General features: G+C 37.2%; 1 protein-coding gene across 1 annotated transcript; it reads left to right on the top strand.

Moving 5' to 3' along the window:
- Positions 1 to 23,787, top strand: cd81a (CD81 molecule a). The gene is made up of 8 exons (XM_027137100.2): positions 1 to 215; positions 6,990 to 7,104; positions 20,953 to 21,050; positions 21,623 to 21,697; positions 21,824 to 21,937; positions 22,626 to 22,718; positions 22,861 to 22,944; positions 23,670 to 23,787. Exons 1-8 carry the CDS (start codon positions 150 to 152, stop codon positions 23,730 to 23,732), a joined length of 708 nt encoding a protein of 235 aa, XP_026992901.2. The 5' UTR covers positions 1 to 149; the 3' UTR covers positions 23,733 to 23,787.
- Positions 23,788 to 25,658: the final 1,871 nt, after the last annotated feature.

Below are 25,658 nucleotides of genomic sequence, written 5' to 3'. Positions count from 1 at the left end.
GCTATTTTGTCAGGAGGAGCACACACACACACACACACACACACACACATAACCGGCTTTTCTTTGCTCTCATCTGTCAGTTCAACACTCTAGAATTCTCTAAATTCACACATTACTCGACGTGAAAGCGAAACCGGCACACCGCTACAATGGGAGTGGAAGGCTGCACGAAATGTATTAAATACATGCTGTTCTTCTTCAACTTTATTTTCTGGGTGAGTGCTTGTTAGATCAATTTATAACCTATTTTTGTCTCGCATTGGCCGTTAGTGGAACAACGTAGCCGTCTGTCTCGTTATTACCACAGATTTAAGAGTAAACAGTGGAAATAACCACGGATTCTGTTCGTTCTGTAAACGCAAACGTGATATGCGTAAATTCCGAAGGTTAGATGAATCCTAGCTCATAAAGCAGCCAGAGGACGAGATTAATGCTAGCTAGCGTAATAGCGATAACGGTTAAAACCGTTAAAACGGTTAAAACATAACGGATTTTTTTAAATGAATAACGGTTTTGTTATAGATTGATACAGATGTATAAAACATTTGTCGACAAACTGCAGTACATCATTACCGCACCATATAATATAATATATTAATTTTAATATTAATATAATTTATTTAAATATAGTAAATTGTTTGTTTATTTTTGCTAATCGACATTTACCTCAGGACTTGTCAGAGGCACAGACATGGATATGGACTAAAGATGGTGTGGACTTTATGCTTCATACAAAAAAAAGCTTTTTAAATGTCACTGTAGGGTGAAATTTAGGGGAAGTGAAATTGTCATGTTATAAACCAGACACATAAAAAAAACAAGGTTGGGTATCATATGAAGCTGCATACAAAATAAAAGGCTAAGAAGAGCAGTGTGGTTGGATTTCATATGAATAGTATAAACATAAAACTTTTCACATCACTATTTGTTAAAAAACGTGCAAAGGAGAAGATATTTTCGAATATTTGTTTTCACTAGACATGTTTTGTACAGGTTATGATCCTAGAAATGTGTCTAGAAATTAAATTGCTGTTGCACGTGTGGCCCGAACAAATCTTAAGAATTAACAGCCATTAAAAAGTCTCAGCATTTACTTTTAATTCATAATAAAATGACTGATTGTGGCCAGATGTTCTGTCTAAGCAGTTATGAGTCATCAGTGGGATTGTGGAAAATAACCAAACACATGAAAAAGACCTCAAGAGTGTGAGACAATTTTTCCACACACACACACGCACGCACGCACACACACACACACACACACACACACACACACACACACACACACACACACACACAGAGAGAGAGAGAGAGATTTAGCCCTGTATGGAGCTTTAAGCTAATGGCAGTTTTTGGAGATTCTTTACTCTAGACTTAATCGTTGGCAAGAACACCATGAAAAAAACATACAGTCTTCCCAAACAATGGAGAGGAGTTTCAGGAGCATCAACCACACACACACAAACACACACACTCACACACACATGTCTTTATGCAACACTGTTCAAAGTTGGAGGAGACATGAGGAGGCAAGAAGCTTTGTGGTATTGGCAGCTCTCTTTGACATTATACATTCATTGTGCATTGATCATTACAGTGCATTACGGTATATAAGTGTGTCTATCAGTCTACACCGGTGATGGATTTCATTCATTTATCTTTTATCTTCACTTTCTCCCTGAGGGAAACTTGATACTGATAGTGGCTGAGGAGATATGTGTGATCTCTCATCTCAAATGCACAACAGGTGGATTAGATTTTCTCGTAGATGTGTACACTACAAGCGGTATTCATGAGAGGCTTCATTTAAAAAGGACCCACTTAGATGTCTTTAAACAATAAAGATGCTCAACAAAAAAACATTATAGAACCATCATGCTAAAGCCACGTTCAGGTTTGTAAGCATGGTGTTGAAGAGTAATTTTAAGGTGTGGCCTTGGGCTTTGGGCTCTATCAGTGACATGCCGGAGATTCTACAAACCCCTATCAGTGAGTCACGGGTTAGAAATAGCCTCCACTGTGATTCTGGCAGGGACGAGGAGGAGTCTAAGAGAGGAGTGCCTAATAAGACCCATCAAACTCATTATAGATAGCGCTTCCTAGAATGGAGATGGTATCCAGGAAAGCATAGCAAGAAGATGTCCTGTATTTTATGCAGGTATTAGCTAACACTATAGTTGTGGTTCATGCCAGCTCAAGGATGTTTTAATAATGTTTATTCTACAGTAAATATGACAGAAGGACAGATCGTTATGACCTTCATGTCTGAAAAAAAAATAATATTTTGGCTTGGTCGTATCAGTGAAAAGAGCCTTTTAGGAACTGTTGATTTTAATCGAGAATTTAGTTTGTTTAAGCTAGAGATTCCGGTTTCTCATTCTATCACATTTGCTCTTGTGATTGCCTAATGTCAGTGCCTTGTTCTCTGAACAGAGATATGATATCAGGCTTCCTACATATTAGGACAAGGAAATGACACTGCAGGTCTAAAGCTGACACAATCATGTCTTTCACAATCCCCTTTTTTTAACCTCAGGCGGTTTGGAAATCTCCAGTCCACATAAAAACAGTCTCTTTGCATACATAACATGAATAACATGATGATTGGTTGGGCTTCTTCAGTTTGTTTTAATGGAGCGCATGACTCAGCTGTGACTTTGCATCAAATGTGCTACCAAATGCTCAAGTCGTTTTGTGCTGTTCACTTTTCTCTTTATTTTATGGGTGTTACTTTTCTTGCTGATGCCAGTTACTTGATGTCAGTTTTTTTTTTTTTTTAAGTCACGTGGTGTGTATGGCCACATAAACGGCCTATATGGCAGCAAGCCCACCCATTTGACCACAAATTAGATGGCTGTCTGAAAAAGAGGAGCTATCTTGCCCGTTTTGACTCCACCTTGCATGTGTTCTTGCTAAACTAGAATTTCACAAGAGAAATTGCTTGTGTATGAACAGTAAAAGAAAATACAAACAGCATAAAACCATATATATGTAATTTGGTTAAATCTTAGTAAATCCTGTAGCAGCTTGGAAAGTCTAGGAACCAAATCCTTTGAAGTGGGTGAAAGAAGGAGCTTGCCACCAACTATTTTTAGTACTTGTAATCTCTGTTGTTGATTGCTTGTCATTTAGAAAGTTTTGCATTGCTCTTCCTACCTACTATGCAACATATGATATCAGGCATATGATATGATAAGCCATATGATATCACATCCTTTCACTATATATTGTTGGCTCTTATTGCAATTGAATGAATTCCAACCACTTTGCATCACCAGGGTGTTGCTGTGAGTATGTAGTTAATGGGGTATAATTACTGGTGTATTATTTAGTGGTTAAGAAAAGGACACTCTTAGTTTTAAATCTACTCTATGAGCCCAAACTAAATGGGAGGGGAATATTGTGGTCTTGAAGATATTGTGGTCTTGAAGGTAAGCTGCCATTAGAATGCATTAAAATGTTTTCTCCATTTCATTTTGATTAGATATTGAGATCGCTGTACATACTTACAGCTTTCTTCATCACTGCAGGGCATCACTCTCTCCAAGCAACCTACTTTACTGAAGAAGAAAAAAATCAGTGTCTGTACATTTTGTTTCCTCCACTTAGAGGTCAATCATCCAATGATCTTATCATCTCACTTTATACGACCATCTATCATCCAGTTTCCACCTTGCTGAAGAGGTTTTAATCTCAGTAGACTTTCGAAAATAAATAATGCATAAGTAAAGTCATTATCTCGCTGTTTACCATTAATGACCCATCTGTATTGACAATGGCATTGAAAAAAACACACATTCATCCACTGCTTCCCAGGGTGTGCAATGGCTTCCAGACTGTAGTCCCTTTAAACTGAACTCAGAACACACTTTGCCCTCATTTTGCGTGTGTGTGTGTGTGTGTGTGTGTGTGTGTGTGTGTGTGTGTGTGTGTGTGTGTGTGTGTGTGTGTAGCATCATTTCGGTAGATCATATTTTGCCCTCTGCTAGGCAAAGGCATATCAAAAGTGTGAAATATTTACAAATGTGTAGCTTTTTTTTTCTGGAAGCCTAATGAAATGCAATGCCCAATTTGTGTGTGTGTGTGTGTGTTTGTGTGTGTGTGTGTGTGTGTGTGTGTGTGTGTGTGTGTGTGTGTGTGTGTGTGTGAAATGTTTACAAATGTGTAGCTTTTATTTTGTCTGGAGGCCAACTGAAATGCAATGCCCAATGCTTTGAAAAGTGTTTGACTGTGTGTTTGCATGTGTGTGTAGCATCATTTCGGTAGATCATATTTTGCTCTCTGCTAGGCAAAGGCATATCAAAAGTGTGAAATATTTACAAATGTGTGGCGCTTATTTTTTTCTGGAGGCCTAATGAAATGCAATGCCCAATTTGTGTGTGTGTGAGTGTGTGTTTTGGGTGTGTGTTAGTGAACATTTTGTGTGTGCATTTCTGTGTCTGTATGTATGTTCATTCTACTGAAAAGGGCAGAAGTGTGACCTATTGCCCCACTAAATGTGGACGAGTCAAATTGACTCGGGAGGACTTGAGGAGGAAAATATTTATTTTACGAACACATAGTTCAACGAAAATATAGAAAATTAATTTTACTTGCAAAGTTCATAATTTGGAACAATCCTGGTAAATTTCAGGTAAATATGTGGAAGGAAACCCAAGTTATGAAACATTAAACTTTCCAGATGAGTCAAATAGACACCAGGTCTGCACAAGGGTTAATTTAATCTCCTGGTTTATGGGTTGGGTCGCACATTTCCTTTTCTTATTATTCTTATTCTTATTAATTTCAACGTGTCTTTATGTTTTTTGGTGTAAATGAGGATATAATCCTATGAAATCTTTCTTTAAATGCAGGTAAAAAAATATATTGAAAAATATTAAACACAAATTCTTAAGAGAGAAAAAGAAAATTTAAATATTTTGAAAATGGTGAGTTTGAAAGTGAATGAAGAAAGACAAATGATGATGTCATTAGATTAGATGAACTAAGATGAACAGAGATGGAGATTGAACCTAAATGTTTAAGTTTTGTCACATGACTTGGTCACTGTAAAAGCATAACGATCATTTGCAATTTCCTCCTCAGTGTTATTAAAGCATGTATGTACACGCCTTGGGCCAAGGTTACAGTTGCTAGTAAGCGGCTGTTAGGTGGTGTGTGTTTGTGTGAGTGTGTACTGTATGTGTGAATTACAGGAAACCAATATGTAAAGCATATATTGGAAAATCTAGAGCCTCTAAAAGCACCACAGACAGCTGGGGCATAATAGCAGTATATTTTCTAGAAACTTATCTGTTGATTACTCATAATATAGCAAGATCTTAAATGTTTGGGTTTCAGTTTCCAATAAACATGTTGGCTAGTTACTCATTTCCAATGAACGTGTTGGCTAGGAAGTGACTCTTGTATGTAATAATTAAACAAGCCCTGGAAACCCCCTTAGTTAGGTATCACTGTAAAATCAGTGGTGCATGATTGAACACAGTTTAAATGATTATGCTGCTGAAGATGAGTGTTGTTCCCAGTAGGCTTTGTGTTTACTCGGTCACTGAGCAACGAGTTGCCTGAGCTCTAGAATGAACCAAAATGAAGAGCTAGCAAGGGGGGAGGAGTGGGATAAGAGAGTCTCTGTATCCGTCCCCCTTAGAGAAGTGGTTGAACTTTACCTCTCTTCTGGGACAGCAATCTGACATGGCAACAGTTCAGGTTACAGGAATGAATCACTTTCATTTGATATGATTCTTTGGTTTTTCAGTTTTAGCCTTCACCTCGAGGGAAAGCATTTCTTAGTTTAAAAAAAAAATAGCCATATTTTCCTGTTAGCTCAGAGCAAGATTTAAACATGGGGAAAATGGCATGCACTGTCTAAACATGTAAACTTGTGTTACAACAAAACTGTGTTACAACATGCTATCACTGGGATTACCGTTAAAACCCTGGGAGGGTAAAATATTGTCCATGTTTCTCAGTTCATATGGCATATGAGTGGGAAAATCCCATTAGATTTGACCTGTGGGTGGATAATGTTCATTGTGCAGCTGTTCACAGATGTGATGTGTGTGTATGAGAGAGAGAGGAGATCAGGGTTGAGTGATGGCGGCTGGGGGTATTGTTGGAACCGATAATGAGGTGGGTAGCACATGAACGTAATGAGAAGGAAGCAGTTCTTTGTTATCTGAGCTGTTGGCTAATAATCTAAACTCTCCCGGAATTCCTACTGTAAACCACCACTCCTCCCATTCCCAGTTCTTTGCTAAGAGTGGTGTACTTGGATCTCCTCTCTTTCACTCAGCTAGTGAGCACCCGCTGGGGTCTGCACTGTCTCTGATCTCCTTTATTTGTATCCTACATTCCTCTACAGTGTCTGTACGCTCAAGACGAGGTCCAGCTGCCCCAGCAGTGCTCAGCCTCGACTCGATTTGACAGTGATTTATTTGGAAACAGAGGCCTCTAACCCACTCCTAATAGCCCCCACCCATACAATACCCATTGTAGTGTGACTTTAAAAGTGTCTGACGGACAGAATCTGACTATTTTCCAGCTCTAAATAAGGACGTCCTACCCTCATAGCTGGCCAATTTGTTGCTTCTTTGGCTCTGAGCAGAAATTTCCATTTTTGCTAAAACGAAGAAGCAGAATAGCATTTCGATTCAGAAATTTGTGCACAGATGTTTTTTCTTGTTTATATGAAGTTCTGCAAGACTCCAAAAGGAAAGGAAGATAACAGGGACAGGGGATCATAAGGTCACTTAAACCTGCTGACAGAAAGTTACCAACATAGCAGTTTTTTTTTTCCCAAAGGACGAAATCTGGGAAAGGTCTGATAAAGTTCATGTTTAGAATTTGTCAACGTTTCTGGTTCCACTCTTGTAGGCAAGCTGAACTTTGAACCTTGACCCATGTCCACTGTCATGGGATCAGTTTGACTAGAATAGCATAATAGAAATAGAATAATCTAATATCCTTTCTTTCTCCTCCTCTATATTTAGCTGGCTGGATGTGTGATCCTGGGCGTCTCTTTGTGGCTTCGTCATGATGAAAAAACTAGCAGCTTGTTGGCCCTCAAGTATGAAGACACAGAGGCACCCAACACCTTCTACATCAGTAAGCACTCTCACATTGTCACAGTATCACTATAATCTTAATCAAAATACTTAATACCCTTGATTCCTCCTCCTCCACCCCTCCTCTCTGGTTTTCCACCTATTTCCCACAGGGCAGATTTGTTATAGTTACTGGTCCTAGCGATGTGCATAACATCAACAATTTGTAGTTTATAGCCAAACAGTTGACTTTAAAGGGAACACCATTACCCCTGCCTATTCATGCAAATATTTCTGTGTAAACTTACCAAAAAATGCAAACTCTAGGATATGGCATGTTTTTTAAATACTCAGACCATTTTGGCTGGCAACCACAACCATGCCCTGGTGAAATATTTCTCCCATATTGCTCTGAGCATTACTTGCACTACTGCCATATGATTAGCTAATTGGATAATTGCATATATTTGCAGGTATGTTTCTATTAAATTGTGAGCTCAATTAAAGAGAGTCTACTCATGTTTCAATCTAAAATATATATATTAAACTTATAGATATACTATTAATGGAACCACCCCACTGACAAGTAAATCACACAATAGTATAATACTTAGAGTTTATTTCAACAAAGAAGTTGAATACAAATTGAGTCTGAGATTCGGAGAACATTCAGATATAAACCACACACACCTTTTGGCATGCAACCAAGAGAGTACTTGTCCAGGCACAGTGCAGAGGTTCATCTGGCGGTGACGTTAGAGATCTCCATTGTGTTACACAGCTCTTACTGGATTCACACATTAAATGTCCAACAAATTCATGTTACTTTTAAAAGTCAATGATCCTGGAAGCTTCCTGATTTGTTTAAACCATGCATTTGTTCGAGAACTTGATAATGCTTTTCTAGTTTAAAAAGAAATTACACCACAAACCTGTGCAGACAGGCATAATCATAAACATTAAACATGTGACTGCTTCTCTTTATTCAACACCGGATTTATGTCCATACTCTTTGAATTTTAAGCCAAGAAAACCAGACATTAGATGGTAGGTTTCGTTTATGATTGGTCCACAGGTGCACTGTCTCAGCACAAACCGTTTCATTCTCTGTGGGAAAATATTGTTTATCCAGGAGAGCCCTACATCTGCTTAACCGCAGGGAGTAACAAATGAACGAGGTAACCATACCAGTTCTGTTGAGTAAAAAACAAAAGTCCTGTTTTGACTGTAATATTTGTTCATATGAGCTATTCATATCACAATGGTTGCATAACGTTTTATGATTATTGATGAGTTGGAATGATGCCTTATTCAAATAGATGGTTGTTTCTGCTGTCTGTAGTCAGACTGTGTAGCTGACTCATAATTTTTTAAAATTATTATTAGAATTTTTTAATCTAGAGTCCAACTGCTCTGTGGGTGTGATGTTTGTGACTGTAGATGCAGTTTACTAACCTTGCAAGTAGATATTCAGCACAGCATACAACAGGAGGAAAAAAGACGGCCTGGAAGAATGAATTTCTGGTGGGTTTTTTTGCTATTAGTTGGTATCACAAATTAATAATATTTGGTATTACAAAAATTAAATTAATATAAATAGTACAGAAATTGATCTTTGACTGAATGGAGAATAAACATTATTATGTTAGGTGGACTCCTGTGCTTAAGCCAGTCTAATTATAAATGGGTCAGACCCACCTGCAATACTGGCAATTTAGAATATAATTAGGCCATCCTTAAAAATATTCTTGTTTGCCGTAATCCAACCGAACCTGTTAATTTAGGACCAACTCAATTTTTTTTGTTTTAAGTCCGACCGACTTTCTGGTTGTAAATTTGCGTTAAGACCGACCAATTTTTTGTTTTTACTCTTCAAACAACTAATACAAAAGCAATAAAATAATAATAATTATATTTTAGTAAGTATTGTAAATATAGAAATTGCCTAGGCCTACATACAAACGAAGGCTACATTCTTTATTTTAAATAAAAACTTGTCATCATCTATGTTTACACTACTGGTTAACAGATGTCACACTATGGCCTGTGCGTTTGCTTCGTCTCATACTCTCACTCACTGTCAGAGTCAACGGTTCGCGCTTGGTAATGATGGCTGCGGCTGCAGTAAACAAAATGTTCGCGGTCACCGTTCAAAGTCATATGGGTTCGGGCACCATAATACATCTAAAAAATTAACTAAAACAGCTCGACACCGCTTTAACTTGGCACGAAGTTCTGGAAAAACGGTGCCCAGCATCAAAATAAGGTTTGCAATAAGCGTTGTTGGGTTTTTTTGTAGTTTTTTGTTTTTGTTTATGAAAAGAGTTAATTGCAAGAATCTGATAAGGATGTGTCTAACAATGTATTTGTACTTAGAATGCCAGGCTGCAAAATTTTGGTTGCTGATGTGTTTCCTTCATCAGGATATCCAGTTTAACCTCCGAGTTCCACCCCTGTAATAGTACATCAGACTGTTTAGAGGGCGAGGGTTAGTCATTGCATAATCATTATTAGCTGCATTTCACCAATGTTTGAGACAGGATACTTTTTTTGTCTGCTGATTTTAACAAACTAATCAAATGTGTGTATGTATAAAGCTGTTTGAGTTTTTTCTGTGTACTGCTACTCAGCTTGGACAAACAAACCTTAAACTTTTAAACAGAATTACCCCATGTGAAGGTTACATTTTAAAAATGGCTTACTGTAATATAAATATGTATAGCTAGCTAGCAAGTTATATGTAAATTGTATATAAATTACTTTACTTAACCTAGCTACAAATTAGCAGAGTTTAATGCTGACTAACATGTTACACACACTCTATTAATACATTATTTTATTTTAGCAATTTTAAAAAATTGCTTTAAAAATCATAACAGTTAACGAAATAAATTACATTCCACCCTTTTTACAGCACTACATAAGTTGCTTAAAAAAACCCTTTCAAATATTGTTAGCTAAACAAGTATTATAATTGTACATATATATAATATGTAAATATTGACACATTAGATACACACCGTAATACATCAGTTTATATTATGCACTTAAATGCATTCTTTCTCAGTATCCTTAGCTACATAGATGATTATGTGATGCTAGGTAGAAAGTTACATTCAATGTATATTAGTTTATATAAGCTAGTTTAAATTAGTAATAGCAGCTTTTACGCAACCTGTTAAAAAAATATTAAGAAATATTTGTGGTTTTTGTGGTTTAGTTCTAAAATAGAACTAGATTTCCATCTGAAACTGTATTTCCGTTTGTCACTGTATTTCCGTTTTGCCACTGTACTGTTGCAGTGAGGGAAACTAGAGTGTTGTGTTGTTGTGTTGTTCTGTAATTTTATGATCATCTACCGAATGTGCAGCAAGGTCACTGTCTGTGTCTTTGAGTTTGGAAAAGTGATTAATGATAATCTCACTAATTAATTAATCATAAAACTTAGGGTTTTTTTTTTTGTTGTTTGTTTTTTAACAAAAAAAGTCACTTGACCTTTTCAAGAAACTCACACACCTCTCCCATGACTTTTTTCCAGACTGATGAAATATTTCCACAAACATCAGCCTTTTTATAGTTGCACCATACCTCTAAAGAACTCTAACACACTTTCATTCACTTCTTATTTCCCTCCCACACTTAAACACATTCTTTTCTTTCATTCGCACAGAGTTTCGGAAGAATCTTGGCACAGTTATCAGAGTTTTCCAGCATGATTGCATTTCCTGCCTTATGGAAAACTCCATTCCTCTCGCAAATCCAAATGCAAACCCAAGTCTTGCTAATTTCAGCCTTGTATCTGAACAAGCATTCTGCTAGTGTCAACAAGGAAAGAACTGACCATGAGCCTTAAGCAAAGAGAATCTGTGTATTTTCTCCCTTTTTAACTTCCTTTCTGTGTTAGGAATAAAGAGGATCAGTTGAAAACCGAACCCCTCTATTTTCAGCGTCCTGAATTATCTCTATTGTGCACATTTAGAAGAGCTCTCTTTTGCTGAAAGGGCATGCTGAGAAAGAGGGGTTTTTGTGTGTTTTTGGAAAATGTGAAATTCCCCAGTGAGTCAGTCTAGGTATTTCCTGAACATTTAAGCCCTGTTCGAAAAGTGTCTCACTGGGTGTTTTTGTATTTTCACTCACTCACTCCTGCACATGGGTTTTTGAGAAAATAAAAGAGCAAGTAATCTCACCACTGCTGGATGTGACTCAGATAGTCATGGGTGTGGGTCTGGTGCTTTGAAAGGGAAGTTTAGATGTCATGATACATGGCAGTGTTCACATTACTAACAGTGAATCACCTGTTGAAGCAGCAACACATTCATAACCTCAATATCTGCAAAGTAGTTTAAGCAGGCCTTGACCTCTCAACCTTTAGGCTCCAGTGGACTCTTGGAGACACAGCGCCTATTGTAGAACTCTGTGGGTGACTGCGCTGATGTCTGGGAACAGCTGCAGGTCACACACTAAAGGAATGGGCGGGAATGCAGGGCTAAATGTAGTTCACCCAAATATATGTGGCGGCCTGGGAAAACCCTTTCAGATGTTCTGAAAATTACAAGCTTTCCTTGTAACTGAAATATGTTTCTCTTTGCCCATATCTCAACCACAAGTAACATTTTAGCATTTTACATTATGGTAACCCTAAAGAGTATAATAGAAGAAAATCACAAGCCTGCATTGAGTAAACAGAGTGAGACCTAATAGTCTGTCTGCATAAGTCATCTATATTTTGAAAGCCATCATTTTAGCATAGAAACCAATACCCAGTTGTGGAGAAAGTACACTATTCCTGTAAAGGTAAAGTGTTTTTTTTTTTAAGTTTGAGTTCTTATATTCTGATATGTTCGTGGTAAACAGATGGACTCAGGCACAAATGTGCAACTGGAGATCTATCTAGCCAATACTTGAGAAATGTTCTTTTACTTATTTACCGTACTTGTGTTAGTGTCCACCACTGGTGATAGCATTATCATCCATAACCAGCAGACAGAAGCCATACGGTTTGAATTATGTTAGATCATTACTTACAGTGTTGCTGTACATGGTATTACTTACTAACCCTGTGTTTCTGGTTACAGTCAAACACAGTTTACTTATATACTCATGTTGCAGAGCATGCACCACAATGGCAGGGACAGTTTCACTATGTGTTGACCAACTAAAGGTTGTTTAAGTAAAACCCACCAGTTACTTTGGTTTCCATTTGTTTTGGTTAAACCTTTTCTACCCCCACAATAACCTTCCTGTAAAATTAGTTAATCCGAATACCTCTGAAGAAAAACAGAGCCTTCATCTTTGTGGTATAATGGCAGATATCAGGCCTATGGTGATATTGGGCAATTCGGCTTTTTCTGTTGAACTGGCATTGCTCACTCCTTTTATTTCTAATCTTCAGAGTCTTAATGCGGGATGAAGGAAAGCAGACTGATATTATTAGCTGTAGGTAGCAAGGGCTAATGTGAGCAATGAGTTTAAGGAATTGTAGAAGAAGGAACTGTGAAGGCCTTGCTCTGAATGACTTCAATACTTTTGCGGCCAAAGGGCATTGCTAGTTTCTCACACTGCTGTGGTGTGATATTGGACTTCTCTTCTTTCAGTCTCTTCTACAGTTCAGTAACTGCATTGTGTTTCTTAGCAAAATCTTTGTTTCCAAGGATCTTCCAGAGTTTTTCAGTTGGGTTTAGATAAGAGTGTTTTGCATCTTTACAGGATGCATTGTCTTGCATGATAATTGAGGGCTGAATGGGAAATGCTTGCGGGAAAGGAATTGAATGTTGCTAAAAGAGGCAAAGAAATTATTTTCTAGCTTTTGGGGCTAGCTAATAAATTTCCACCCAGGACCTCTGAATAAATCATAATACTTACAGTATAGACAATGACTATATTTTTTTCTACTATGTCTACTATGTTTTTTCCTTTGTCTTTTTTCTTTATGCCACTCCTTAAAACACTGCTTTGCTGAGGTAAAACACATCAGCTCAGTATGTGGTTAGCCTTGCATGGAGAATGCACAGAACAGAGTGCTAGAGGAACCCAGCTTGGTTTAGGTGACTCAATTATCCCTAATGGGAGGAGAGTGATATATCCATAGAAACCAAATTACTTGAGTGCTTCTGCTTTGTTAATGCTTCAGTCCAGCATGAGACAAGAGCCTTTTGGAGGCAGAATTCATGCATCAAGCTAATGGGCTTCTTAAGTATTAGGCGTGAATTTTCCCGCACTTTATGTCCGTTCATAAATCTATGAGAAATATTGATTTTAAGATCTTAAGAGCAAATCTTATTTAATATTGCATACACAATATCTAAATTCTAATTTGACGTAATGTTCTAAACATTCAGTGCATTTTATGTAGTGTAGTCCAAAATATTTTTGCAGAAGGATCTTGTAAGTAAAAGCTTTTCATCAGTCAAATAAATTGGGAAATGTGCAGTGGAATGTACAGGGTCCACTTAAATGTAAAATTTGATTCAATATTTTAGTGCGACTTTGAGAACACAATGAAATTTGCTTTGAAAACGGTGCTCTTTCTGTTAGGTAAATATGAAATGTGCAAGTCATCACAGTGTAAACATATTGTATATAATGAGCAATATAGCAAAATGGATATTTTTCAACATTTCATGAGCCATATTTACAAATCTACTAGTTGAATTGTGCTAAATGTCTTAATGATTTAACATGAAACATTAAAATATATATATATATATATATATATATATATATATATATATATATATATATATATATACACAATATATATGCTAGATTAATGTGTTTTATTATCCAGCCATAATATACCTTACCTAAATAAATAAATAAAAAACATTTTAACAGAAAAAAAGTTACACCATAAAACTAAAATCTGCATAGCGACAAGTTGCCGATTGGATGTTAGCCAATAATACCATTATCTTATTAAAATTACTTTTGAGCCGAGTTCGTTTAGTCTTTTTTATTTTTCCAAATATAGAAATGAAACATTCACAGGCATTTTTCAAAATAGTGGTTTCAAATACTAGTTGGTGTGTTATGACTGTTCTGAATAGATTTGCATAAGAACTTTAACCCAGTGCAGTTTATATTTGAGATAGGATAAAGCCAATCAGCTGAAGGTTGATAGATTTGCTCAATGATCCAGCAGTATCTCTATATCTGCCCTAGTATTTGGGAAGTCAATACCTTCCAGTCAGAATGTTGACCACCAAACCAGGACTGCTAACTGCATGATTTAAGATTTTTTCCACATTGCCTGTATGGTGGCATGTTATTTTTCCATTTAAAAAAGACGAATATAGAGAATGATTTTGCTTTGAGAACTTTAAGTACTCCTAAATGTCTGCTGCAAATACTCATTAATTACAGTCTCAAAGCCATACCAAAAGAGATCCTATAATAACAGTATTCCAAAGCAACTGGATTAAGGAAGATAATTAACTTAAACTGAAGTTATTCTAGTAAAGAGTTAGTAGAAACCACAATGACCCGCAATTAAAGCACGGGTCTAGACCTGTTCTGGTTCCAAAGCCTCTGCAATATTCATACTAATCACAAAATGAGATTAATGTGTTTTGACAGTTATGTTTGCTCAGTTTTTAAGTTATAGCACAAGAACTCTTATCAGCATTTTGGATTTTATTATGGTTGCCCCTTTTATTTTATTTACAGTATTTAGGTTTTGTGAAATAATGCCACCTATTTTCTGTAGGACTGAACTAGGAATAATTTTTAAAAAAAAATAAAGAAAATAATTTATATTCTAATATAGTTAGATAGAATATTAAAATGATTAAGAATTTTTGTATATTTTACATGATATGTGTTTAATATAAACGATACCTCTACGGTTTAAAAAGTGGCAACATTTAATAAGACATCTATTAAGGTTCAACAAGACTTTGTTTAACCTAAGCCTGTACTTGCTTGTGCTGATTCCAATAACCTGATATCGCTTGACAAATAAAACACTGCCAGAAAACAAATACCGACATGTTCACACCATATGTTGGTCAATATGTTGGTAACTGTACAGCCACTGGAAACCAAAAACTGTAAACAGCAACACCCTGTGAGTGTCTGGTATGATGATGACTAACATATACTGTGAATAACAATACTGGGATACAGTCTTAATGATTACTGCAGCAGTAAATATCTGTGGTATCCAGATGAGATTATTCACAGAAGAAAGCATGAGATATGAGAATAAATAAAGTAGTTTAGAGTAGAAAAGTATCGTTCCTCGCTTAGATGTTTATTATCTTTTCCAAAAATTCACGCAAATACAGGCAACGGGTAATGAAAAATACACACTGAAATCTAGAGGTTCTGACTACATGCATAAAACATACAAAATAAACCATTTATGTGGATAACTTTCTCACTTATTATTATAATAACAAATTACATTTACATAAATTGCAAGACAGAGTTATGATTTAGAGTGAGCACAATTAAAATTTGTGGTGCTGGCTAATCAGTTTATGTGTACTTGACATAAGATACTGTTTGTTCAACACGCTGAAAATCTCTCCTACAAAGTAACATCTTGTGTAACATATTTAATCTTGAGCATTTAAAAGTGCATCTTTGCAAGCCATGCAGGGTCAATTTTAATAGCTTTTTAAAGGTAGTGAAAGGAAGAGTACATTTATGGAAGCACGCCAAGCGGGCAGAAAGACCACGCCTGTATGAAAACTCCCAAACAATATCAATCTGCTTAATAAGTGGCTTTCTATAAAACGATATGTTGATTTGATTTATTTAGATTTATTCAAGATTGTAGCTTGGCACTTGCTCGATTTAAGATTGCAAACTTACTAAAAGACACCAAACCTGCATTTATATTACAACCAGGACCTTCTAGTAGAAAAAGAAGTGCTTTTCTCAAATGTTAACTGCCATACTGCTTGTTTTGTCGTAAGGGGAATGTGACACTGCTTCATGAAATAATATAGTCATGGGTCAGTTTTTCTCATACAGTAAAATCACAAATGTAAGCACACACATCCTCACTAAATTCTTAACAAAGGAAGTGAGCTTGTCTAAAGTGTATACACAACCTCTATTATCTACGTATTCATGTGTGACTACGTACAGGAACTCTATGTCTCTAAGATTTGTGTTGTTCTTCTGTTCATCAGGATATACATAAGCCATTTTTAGGAATAATATAAATGAACCAAATGGTCAGATCTTGGCCCAGTCAGAAAGGGAACACCTACATGTACTGATATATTCCATTACCACTAAGATGACTATAATCAGTGGAAGCTGTGGAGAGTAAGTATTTTGTCCAAGAGGACAGAAAAAATGCAAACAGGAAGGGGATATATGTCATTATGCCTAAATTATACCCAACAAGGCCAAGGTCTGTAGGGCTGGACTGGATGCAGCCTGACTAACTCTCTGGAAAAAAGAAAAAGGCAGCATTTCTAAAAAAGATCATCTTCGTAGTTTAAGGCAGGAAGTTTGTAGAATGGGTGGTCTTAAACAATACCCGCCCTGAGGATTTTTTAAAAACAGCATAAGTGTTTCCTTCCTTTATACCACAAGACTCCAAGCCTTTTTTATTATTATTCTTGAAGTTAATTATTTAAAATACAAACACAGCAGTCCCATCTAATCATCAATCAATGATCATGAAGTATGTCCATCATACAGGTCACAGTAAATTCATTGTTACTATAGAACCAATAATTATTATATAAGCATATTAGTATACACATTTGAATTATTTTTTAATACACTTCTTGAGAGCTGCTGTTATAAAAGTTTAACAGCTTCTGATCAGCATTAATCAGCACAGTGGTGTAATGAATAATGGATAAATCTTTAAATATAAGTACATGTTTGTGGTTGTAGAAGCTTAAGTGTTAAAAAGGCAAGAGGAAAATTCCTTCTAGCCCCCTGGTAATGGCCCCTGTTCTCTGTCTAAAAAAGTCTACAAGCTCGCGCTCTCTCTCTCTCTCTCTCTCTCTCTCTCTCTCTCTCTCTCTCTCTCTCTCTCTCTCTCTCTCTCTCTGCTTCACATCATTGCTTTCCACTGAGGTTGTGCTACAACCCATCTGTTTGTGTTTAAAGTCAGTAGTGTACACTGCCTGCTTGCTTTCTTTTCCTTTTAACTTTTCAGTGACCTTGTGTCACTTTTTTGGTCTTTTTACACTTTTTTCTTGCTTCCTTTGTTTAATCTCCACCACTTCTCCAATGTCCTCCTTTTTCAGAGCTACTGGTGCCTAGGGGTTTTATTTCATTAGTCTCCATTTTTTCCATACTTTGTTTGGCTTGGCTATTCCCGTTACATGCCACACCCTGCTCATTATTTCTCCTTCTTCACTCTCCCTTTTTTGCTATTCCTGACCGACTGAAAAGCAGTGTTGTAATGTATGACTTTTTAATTCCATCATTTTCTTTTTCTGTTTCTCTTAAAGGAGAATAGCAGCTGCATTTAGCATTACAGATTTATTTTCTCTTTTTTCTGTTGTCTTCACACTAAAAATAAACTACACTGGTGTACCACCCCCACACACCCCTGCCCCCAAACACACACAAATCTTTTTATTTAGACAAATGCCTCAACTACCTCAAAAGTCTTGTGTGTTTTTAATCGTTATCTGAACATTTGGTTCTTAAAAGGACTTAAACCTGCCCACTCTCACAGCCAGACTTTTCAAGGCCAAAACAGGGATGGACTGTGTGTTAACCTTTTTGATGAATGTAATGTAAAAATGTTCAGTGGTATTCTTTATATATAGGTAATAAAAACTGTCTACTTAAAATATATGAGAAAATGAAACTACATTTTTCTCATTTCTTGCTGAGGGTGAAGAGCTTAGAGTGCCACTTTGATTGGCTGCCTGTTTTTGGTGTGATTTGATGTCAACCTATCCATAACACGGTGGGTGCTGAAATAGTTCTGTTCATTCAGTACCCAGGCTGAAGCTTGTAGAATCAGCTCTCGGAACAAAGTTGCGGGAGTTGGCTTTCCAAAGTGGGACCACCTTGGGGTAATAGGTGGTGTAGTCCGCGTGTGACCCTGAGATGACTGGTTGGCATGGCCATGTTGATAATGGGACCCTTGGAGGCTTGCTATTGCATTCTCTAAGGCCTCCAGCATTTTCCGCAGAGTGGTGGAGCCCTTAAGCCCTACATACAGCTTTGCGTTCTGTGGCAGGCAGGGCTCCATGGAAGTGGTCTGTCACAATCAGTTCAAAAACTTTGGACAGCTGGTCAAGCTAGAGTGTGCAACGGATAACCCACAGTCCTGGAGATCAAATCTGGGTGATAAGTCCATTTATGATAATCTGAAATGGCATTACTAGGGAGCTCCCACAGCAGACCAGGATCTCTTGCTTAAGCTTCTCATAATCTTCAGCTCCCTCAGTTCTCAGGGTGTAGTACACCATTTGAATTTCTCCTCAGAGGTGGGGGCAAGGATACAGACACAGTCCTCCTTGTGCAATTTCTACAAATGGAACTTGATGTTGTTGTCCTGCTCATTTTAGTGATGACCCATTAGGTGGTTCACGGGAGAGGACGGGGAGAGAGTAGGAGCTTGGGAGAGGTTGTTTCTTCAGAGCCACAAGCTTGTTGAAGTGTAGGCTCCAAGCCAGCGACTGGGTCATCTGCTGTTGAAGGCTGGCCTCCAAGAAGTGCTGAAGAATTTGCTCCATGGTAGGTGGGGCTGAGGGTGCTGTCTCCGCCATTTGTAGCGACTCCGGCTACGAGGGGCTAAACACAGACACCAGAGACCAAATAACGTGAATGGTAGTGCAGTTTTTTTTTTTCAGAGGGGATGCAGTGCTTTAGAGGTGTGGCAACAAGCCGGGCCCAGGAATTTGGCAGGACGCAGCGAGTTCAGAAAGCATCATCTCTGTTTGAATCATCTGAGCATTCTGCGGACAAAAGGAGGAGTGTTACACTCTTCCTTACCTTTGCGGTGGCACTGTGCCCATGTCACTCTCTGCTCTTCTCGCTGAGAGTGAAGAGCTTATATTGCATCTTTGATACACTGCCTGGTTTCTGGCACTTTTCTGTGCCCTCTGGCTATTAATAACACTGGGGGTGATGAATTGGTGCTGTCCATTCTGCACATAGGCTGTTAAACCTAAATTAAATCTACCAATACCTCCTTCAATTAAAAATTAAATTTGCAATTTACAAGCACAATATGGTTTCACTTTATTATGCACTCTCATTTGAAAGTAAACTTTTGAATCGATTTACCGAAACATTATACAGACCTGTTGACTGCTAACTGAGCAAACACAAGTAGGAAAGACAATGGCTGAAATTTTTGCTGTGCAAGCAGCTTGATGCTGACATAAACGGAAATCTGTGTCTCCGATAAATGTTAGAAAAAGAGGAAAAGGGCAGGGCAAATCAGAGTGGATGTATGAAGAGAGTGAGAGAGAGAGAGAGAGAGAGAGAGAGAGAGAGAGAGAGAGAGAGAGAGATTGGTCTGCATTGTCCAGCTGTTCAGCATTGGAGTCACGCACTGCTCGCCTTGAGTGTGTCTCAGCGGGCTGTGGGCTGATGGCTGTCTGTGCTCTATGCCAGATACACAACACAATTAAGCTCCCATCCTCCGTCCCTCCATCAATTTGTCTGTGCAACAACCACCAAGACATTATGCAGACCTTTTAAAACCTAGGGATCCAGAATCAAATTATCTTCTGGAGACAACTGTAAGTTAGAGGTAGTATAAATGTTAACTTGTCTCTCACCCTCTGCCTGCACCATGCTCCTATTATTATTATTATTATTATTATTATTATTATTATTATTTATTTTTACTGTAAAAATTAGAGTTGGTAAATAGTAATATATGACATGAGAGATGGTAGATCAATAGAAGTAAAACAAAGGCCACAAAGAGCAAAGAGCTCCAGGGTGAGAGAAACCGTTAAGTGACATTCATTTGTCTGAAGATGTTTTTTTTTTGTAATTTATTTTCCACATCATCCACTAATGCAGTTTGATGCTTTTTAGGGTGTGGGTTTGAAGTTGAAGAGAAAAAATCTGAGTGGGACCATGTTCTTATTCCCATTACAGGATCTTTTCTCTTCTTACTGAAGTGCTAGAGTATTTTTATGTTCTAGCTAAAAGTCGCATTTGCACTTTGGGCTGTATTTGTTGAAGAAACCCAGTACACGATGTAGGATGTTGGTGATGAATCATCTGTAGGATCTTTTGTTTTTACAATTTTTTATGCTTTCATTTACTAGGGCAAATGGTTTGCAGAGTTACGTAATAATTGTATCTATGTAGTGCAAGGTTGTCATGGTTACAGAACTAGTGCAAGCAGAAACCTCTCTAAACAGACGGAAAATGGGTTCCTTCCTTTTTTTTCTTTCTTTCAGGCTCTCTTTTTTCCCCACAGTTTTTCTCAGTGTCTGCCAAAATGTCATGTATTCACTAAATTCAACTAAATATAACTGTTTTTATTGTGTTTTATCCCGATTGTTGTTGCAATGGAGAATAATTGTCAAATAAGGAAGTGTTTATGTTAACGCTTTCAGAAAGTCGCAGTCGCTTGACAAGAACAGACTAGTGTGTAAATAATATTTCTTATACTCTGACACCTTGTGGTCACACTGGAGCACTACACCCAACACGATTATACTATGACACTGACCTCGAATGCTTATGAGAATCAGCACATCATTTTATGTGTATATGTAGATGATATATAAATGTTTAATGACCTGTGTATATTTTTTCTTGTTATTCTGTCAAATAGATTTCTATTTGATTGAAGTCCAGTCCCTAGAGACAAATTTTTTTACAGGAAATTTTAAAGACCCCAACTCAAATATTCAATACTAGTTCATTTTCTCTGACGAATATATAAGTGTAAATGTACTGGGTGAAAAAATCCATAGTATTGACCTGCTTCTATTCCCTCCTTTAGGTGTCTACATCCTGATTGCTGTTGGTGCTGTGATGATGTTTGTTGGGTTTCTTGGTTGCTATGGTGCCATCCAGGAGTCTCAGTGCCTGCTGGGAACAGTGAGTCACACATTATCCAGTCGGTTCATTTGTCATAATCCTTCAGTCTTCTCCCTCAGAGAGACCAGAATGCTTTCCCATTTTAATGCTCAGTTTTCTCATTTTCTTATATGCAGCTTTGACAACAAATCTTACAGTTAATTTAAGCATTTATTCATCTTCATTAACCATTGTGCTATGAAACCTACTGTAGGAACACTGGGGGCCAAGGCAGGCGAATTCATGATAGCACACACCCAAATCATCCAAATCTAGGGAATCCACTTACCTTAATTTTTTAGATACAGGAAAACCTGGATAATACAAACATGAACATGGGTTTAACGTCACACCAGTGGCCCTGGTGTTGTGAGGCAACGGCACTACCTGCTGCACCAGTGTGTCTCCTGGCTGTATTTTTATACAGGTGCAAAACTTTTAAGGCCCCTATTTAACATGGAACTGTGAAATAGTCTAAGCTCTATAAACACAATAAATCACTACATGTAAATTGTGTTCAGGATTAACATCATGGTTGCGAGAAGTTCAGGTAGAGTGGCATACATTTTCACTATGATTTCTCTCCTTTCCAGTTCTTCGCCTGCCTGGTCATCCTGTTTGCCTGTGAGGTTGCTGCTGGTATCTGGGGTTTTATTCACAAAGACCAGGTGAGGGGGAAATACTGTATACTCACATATTCACAAGACAAATTTATCATTTAGTTATAATGTATATCTATGCCACCTTTACCATCAAATGTAATGAATTACCATGATCGGCTTCTCTGCATTCAGATTTCTAAAGACGTGATCGGCTTCTATGACACCGTATATGACCGTGGCGTGATTGAAACCGCCACTGAAAAACAAAAAGCGGCAGCTGGTGTACTGAAGGTCTTCCACGAGTCTGTGAGTTCACCTAACCTGTCACTTATTTTTTTCACCACATTATGAATCATGTTTTACTCGTGTTTTGTGTTTTTTTTGTTTGTTTGTTTGTTTGTTTTTTGGCTAACAAACCGCCATCGAAACATATAAAAGGTACTGCACTTACCTGTGCTATAATGTACAAAAAATATAAATTAAAATTAAATTAAACCATTAAATCAACTGTTTACAGTCAGTTTGTAAAGAAAAAAGTAAAAGATAACATGATATCATAAGAAAATCTTAGTGTGGCATCATTTATCGTGATATAAATATAATATTATTATATTGAACCATATATTAAAGGAGTCTTCATAATCAAGAAGCAGTGGTTTTGCTATATAACATACATACCTTTTTGCACTTTGTTCATTTGGTAGCTTTAAAAAACTAAATACAGCACACAAAATGTCTTGATGCTGTACTTGTACTTTCTGCAGTATTCAACACGTACATCTCCCAGACATGCACACACACACCCACATACAATTATATTTAATAAAGATTAGTATATCTACTAATAAATCTTTATTTCACGACAAATATTGTGTGAAAGATTTTTTTTTTAAATATCCATCTTTAGTTGGTCTAATTGCTTTGCTTTACTATAAAAACAGTGTGATATATTGACCTTATTCTGTACCAAACTTGCTATATCTTTGGCTTTCAGCTGCAATGCTGCGGCAAGGGTGTTGTGACATCAGTTCTAACAACCTGGACAACTAATTTATGCCCTGAAACAAACGGAATTAAGATCACTGAGGTAAGCCCTATCCTAACCCACCCTGAATCCCTCTACTAGTTCAAATTGCATGTATTTTGTTTTCCCGAGCAATAATTTAGTGGGTTTTTTCTGGCCACGTACGCTTTGATGTGTTTCACCAATCTAATATATTCTTTCTTAGAGTTGTCACACAAAAATCAAAGATCTCTTCAATGACAAGATCTACCTGATTGGCATTGCTGCTTTGGTCGTTGCTGTCATCATGGTGAGTTATATTCAGCCGGACTTTGTTGTCGCTAAGAAAGAAATGCACACGTTATTAAAGAATTCATTATAAGTGAACCGAGATCAGCAGCATTTGAAATGCAAAAAAAATTTTTAAAGCAATAATTTAATTTAAAAAAATACATTCTTGCAGCTCTGTTTTGTGTTAGCACAGATTGATGATTAATGATGTAAACAGAACATAGCAGTCGTTAAAGTATCTTCACTGACGTGATCTAATCAGGCATGGATCACACAATATGAGCTAGAATTTGACTTTAAGGCAATCATGTCAAACAATAGTAGAAGTAACTGTTAAAAGACTCACCCACGGTCAAACACCAGATTAAACGAGAATTGTGAACTCCCAAATAGGCAGCAGAAAAGCTTTCACTCTATATTCGAGAAATCACGCCATGATGCTAAGGGCGTCCTTGGCCAAGAGCAAAATTTGCAGTACTGTCTGTGTGTTAGTGATGGTATACCCAGCACTAGCCAATTGTGGGAATCTGTAAGTTCATGCATGTGGAAGTGGGTAGATCGCACTTAACTCAGAGTGTAATATGATGCCCTGTGAACAGTTTGAAAAGATGGGGTTGGCTGGGGTTGAATGTCTGTTTTCTCTTCTGGGGTTGTAGCTTTTATTTGATAGTGGGAAAACTGCCTCTTGTTCAGTATGTATAAATGATTTTTAATTTGTTTCCTTTTTTTTTTTTTTAAATAAAGATCTTCGAGATGATCTTCAGCATGGTGCTCTGCTGTGGAATTCGAAACAGCCCTGTATACTGAAAGATGATTTGGCGAAGAAGGCTGTGGGTTTGTGGTATTTGGAGGAACCAGCCAATAAAATTGAAGGAAAACTTTATTCTCCTGATTAATTTTTGTATCTACCCTAATTTCCTAATATAGTCAGTTTGTCTTAAGGAACAAATGATTTTATTCTCTGCTGTGTTTTGTTATTATGATACTCTGATTGTCACTGTCTGCTGTTGTGTATGCTGCATGCGCATCATTCTTGTGGCAACATTGACCAGTAGACAATGGCAAGAGTAGGACAGAAATGTTAGATGATTACACATGTGTACACAATAAAAAAACAAATTGGATACGTAAAACAAATTGGCCACTTACATTCTGTTTTCTGTAGTAGTGTTAACAGTGAGGATAATTACTATTATTACTATTGCTATTGGTTTCTGTTTTCTTTTATTTTGTACGTAAGACGTTATTCATTTCTTATGTATGTAAAAAAAAAAAACTGTATATATTTGCAGCCATTTAGCTTTGCAGCATGGATATTGTAATTGGACAGCCCTATGGACCTTCTTTTCTGAATGTGCTTATACGTTTTGTTCAAAAGGTCAACCACTAAGAAACAGTATTAGTGAAAAGAAAGAAGGTCAGACCTTAAAACATGAAAGTTTCATTCTTATACCTTGGTGTAGCCAAAATATGTAATGCCATGTAGCCTTGGCTTTCTTTGTGCCATACATTGTGGGCCAGCAAACTGCCAGAATCATAGCTGTTGCAAGCATGACCATGATCTGAAACCCTAGCAAGTCTTAGAAATAAAAAGTCCTCTAATGCTAACGATGTGACTAATGTTTGCCCGCATGTTGTTCTGAGGGAGGTGGAAACCAGCAGATTAAGTCGCATAGCTTTGCTTTGATCGCTGGAATTCCGCTGACCTCTGACCCCAAGCCACCTTCACGCTCTAACTAACCCAAGCCAAAGCTCTTATATGCACCTCCCAGCCTTATTGATCGAATGTCCTATCCTTCAGTAATTGAGACTGCATTATCTAGTATGTCCTGTTGATTCCTAGTGGAATTTCTTACTCGTATATTGTGCTCTATATTCTGTATCCATATGATGGAATGCTGTGCTTTAAAAAAAAAAGGATAAAAGATGATAACGTTTTGTTTTTCTTCTAAATAACTCCTTTTTGCCATAACTTCTGACATGCTAGGAGTTGCTTAACAATGTCATAGCATAGCAAAATCAATCTACTGAGTGTACTGTAAGGCTCTGGTGTGTGTGTTTGATGTGTTGATGGTAAAACGCCTTTTGAAAAGATCTAAACTCACTGCCACGGATTGCAGTTACTGTACCTCTTAGCTCCACAAGGTGTCGCCCAAATAGCATTTATTTTCTGCAAGCAGAAACACTTCATTGATTCTTGACACTTCCATTTGTTTTAGTAACTTCCTCTAATATCACTCGAGGACATGTAATTCACTTCTATCATATACATTTATTTTAACCCAACACACACATACACACACACTATTTACGTTGTTTCGTACATATAAGCCGTAACTGTCACTTAATGCCTATGCTGATATGCTGATCAAATGTCTTGTAATATGTACAGCTATATATGATTGTACTAATGACTATGTTAAGGCATTGTGATCTCTTTTTTCTGGTACTTGTCAAATAAAGGACAGAGATTACAGTGAAAGCCAGTCAGGCCTTTGGGATCCTTGCAGTCCCACAGAAGGTGGCAGACATATGGATAATAGCAGTCAGGATTTACATGAAGAGAAAGGATGGAATTCGTAATCAGTGTCCATTGGAACAATGTTCCTTTCAGCGGGACCCATGCTCACTCCAATCTCTGTCCTGGTTCACCTGATTCATATAGTTCCTGGTTCTTTTTTGTTGCCCAAATACTTAGGGATTAAATGTATTTTACAAATAAAATGTCTGTCA

Source organism: Tachysurus fulvidraco, chromosome 1, assembly GCF_022655615.1.
Source record: "Tachysurus fulvidraco isolate hzauxx_2018 chromosome 1, HZAU_PFXX_2.0, whole genome shotgun sequence".
NCBI classification, from domain to species: Eukaryota; Metazoa; Chordata; class Actinopteri; order Siluriformes; family Bagridae; genus Tachysurus; species Tachysurus fulvidraco.
This window is presented reverse-complemented; position numbering and strand designations above follow the sequence as displayed.

Coding starts and splice junctions, on each gene's coding strand:
- cd81a (XM_027137100.2), top strand. CDS start 150: ATGGGAGTGGAAGGCTGCACGAAATGTATTAAATACATGCTGTTCTTC. Junction 216..6,989: donor TCTTCAACTTTATTTTCTGG/GTGAGTGCTTGT, acceptor CTCTATATTTAG/CTGGCTGGATGTGTGATCCT. Junction 22,945..23,669: donor TGGTCGTTGCTGTCATCATG/GTGAGTTATATT, acceptor TTTTAAATAAAG/ATCTTCGAGATGATCTTCAG.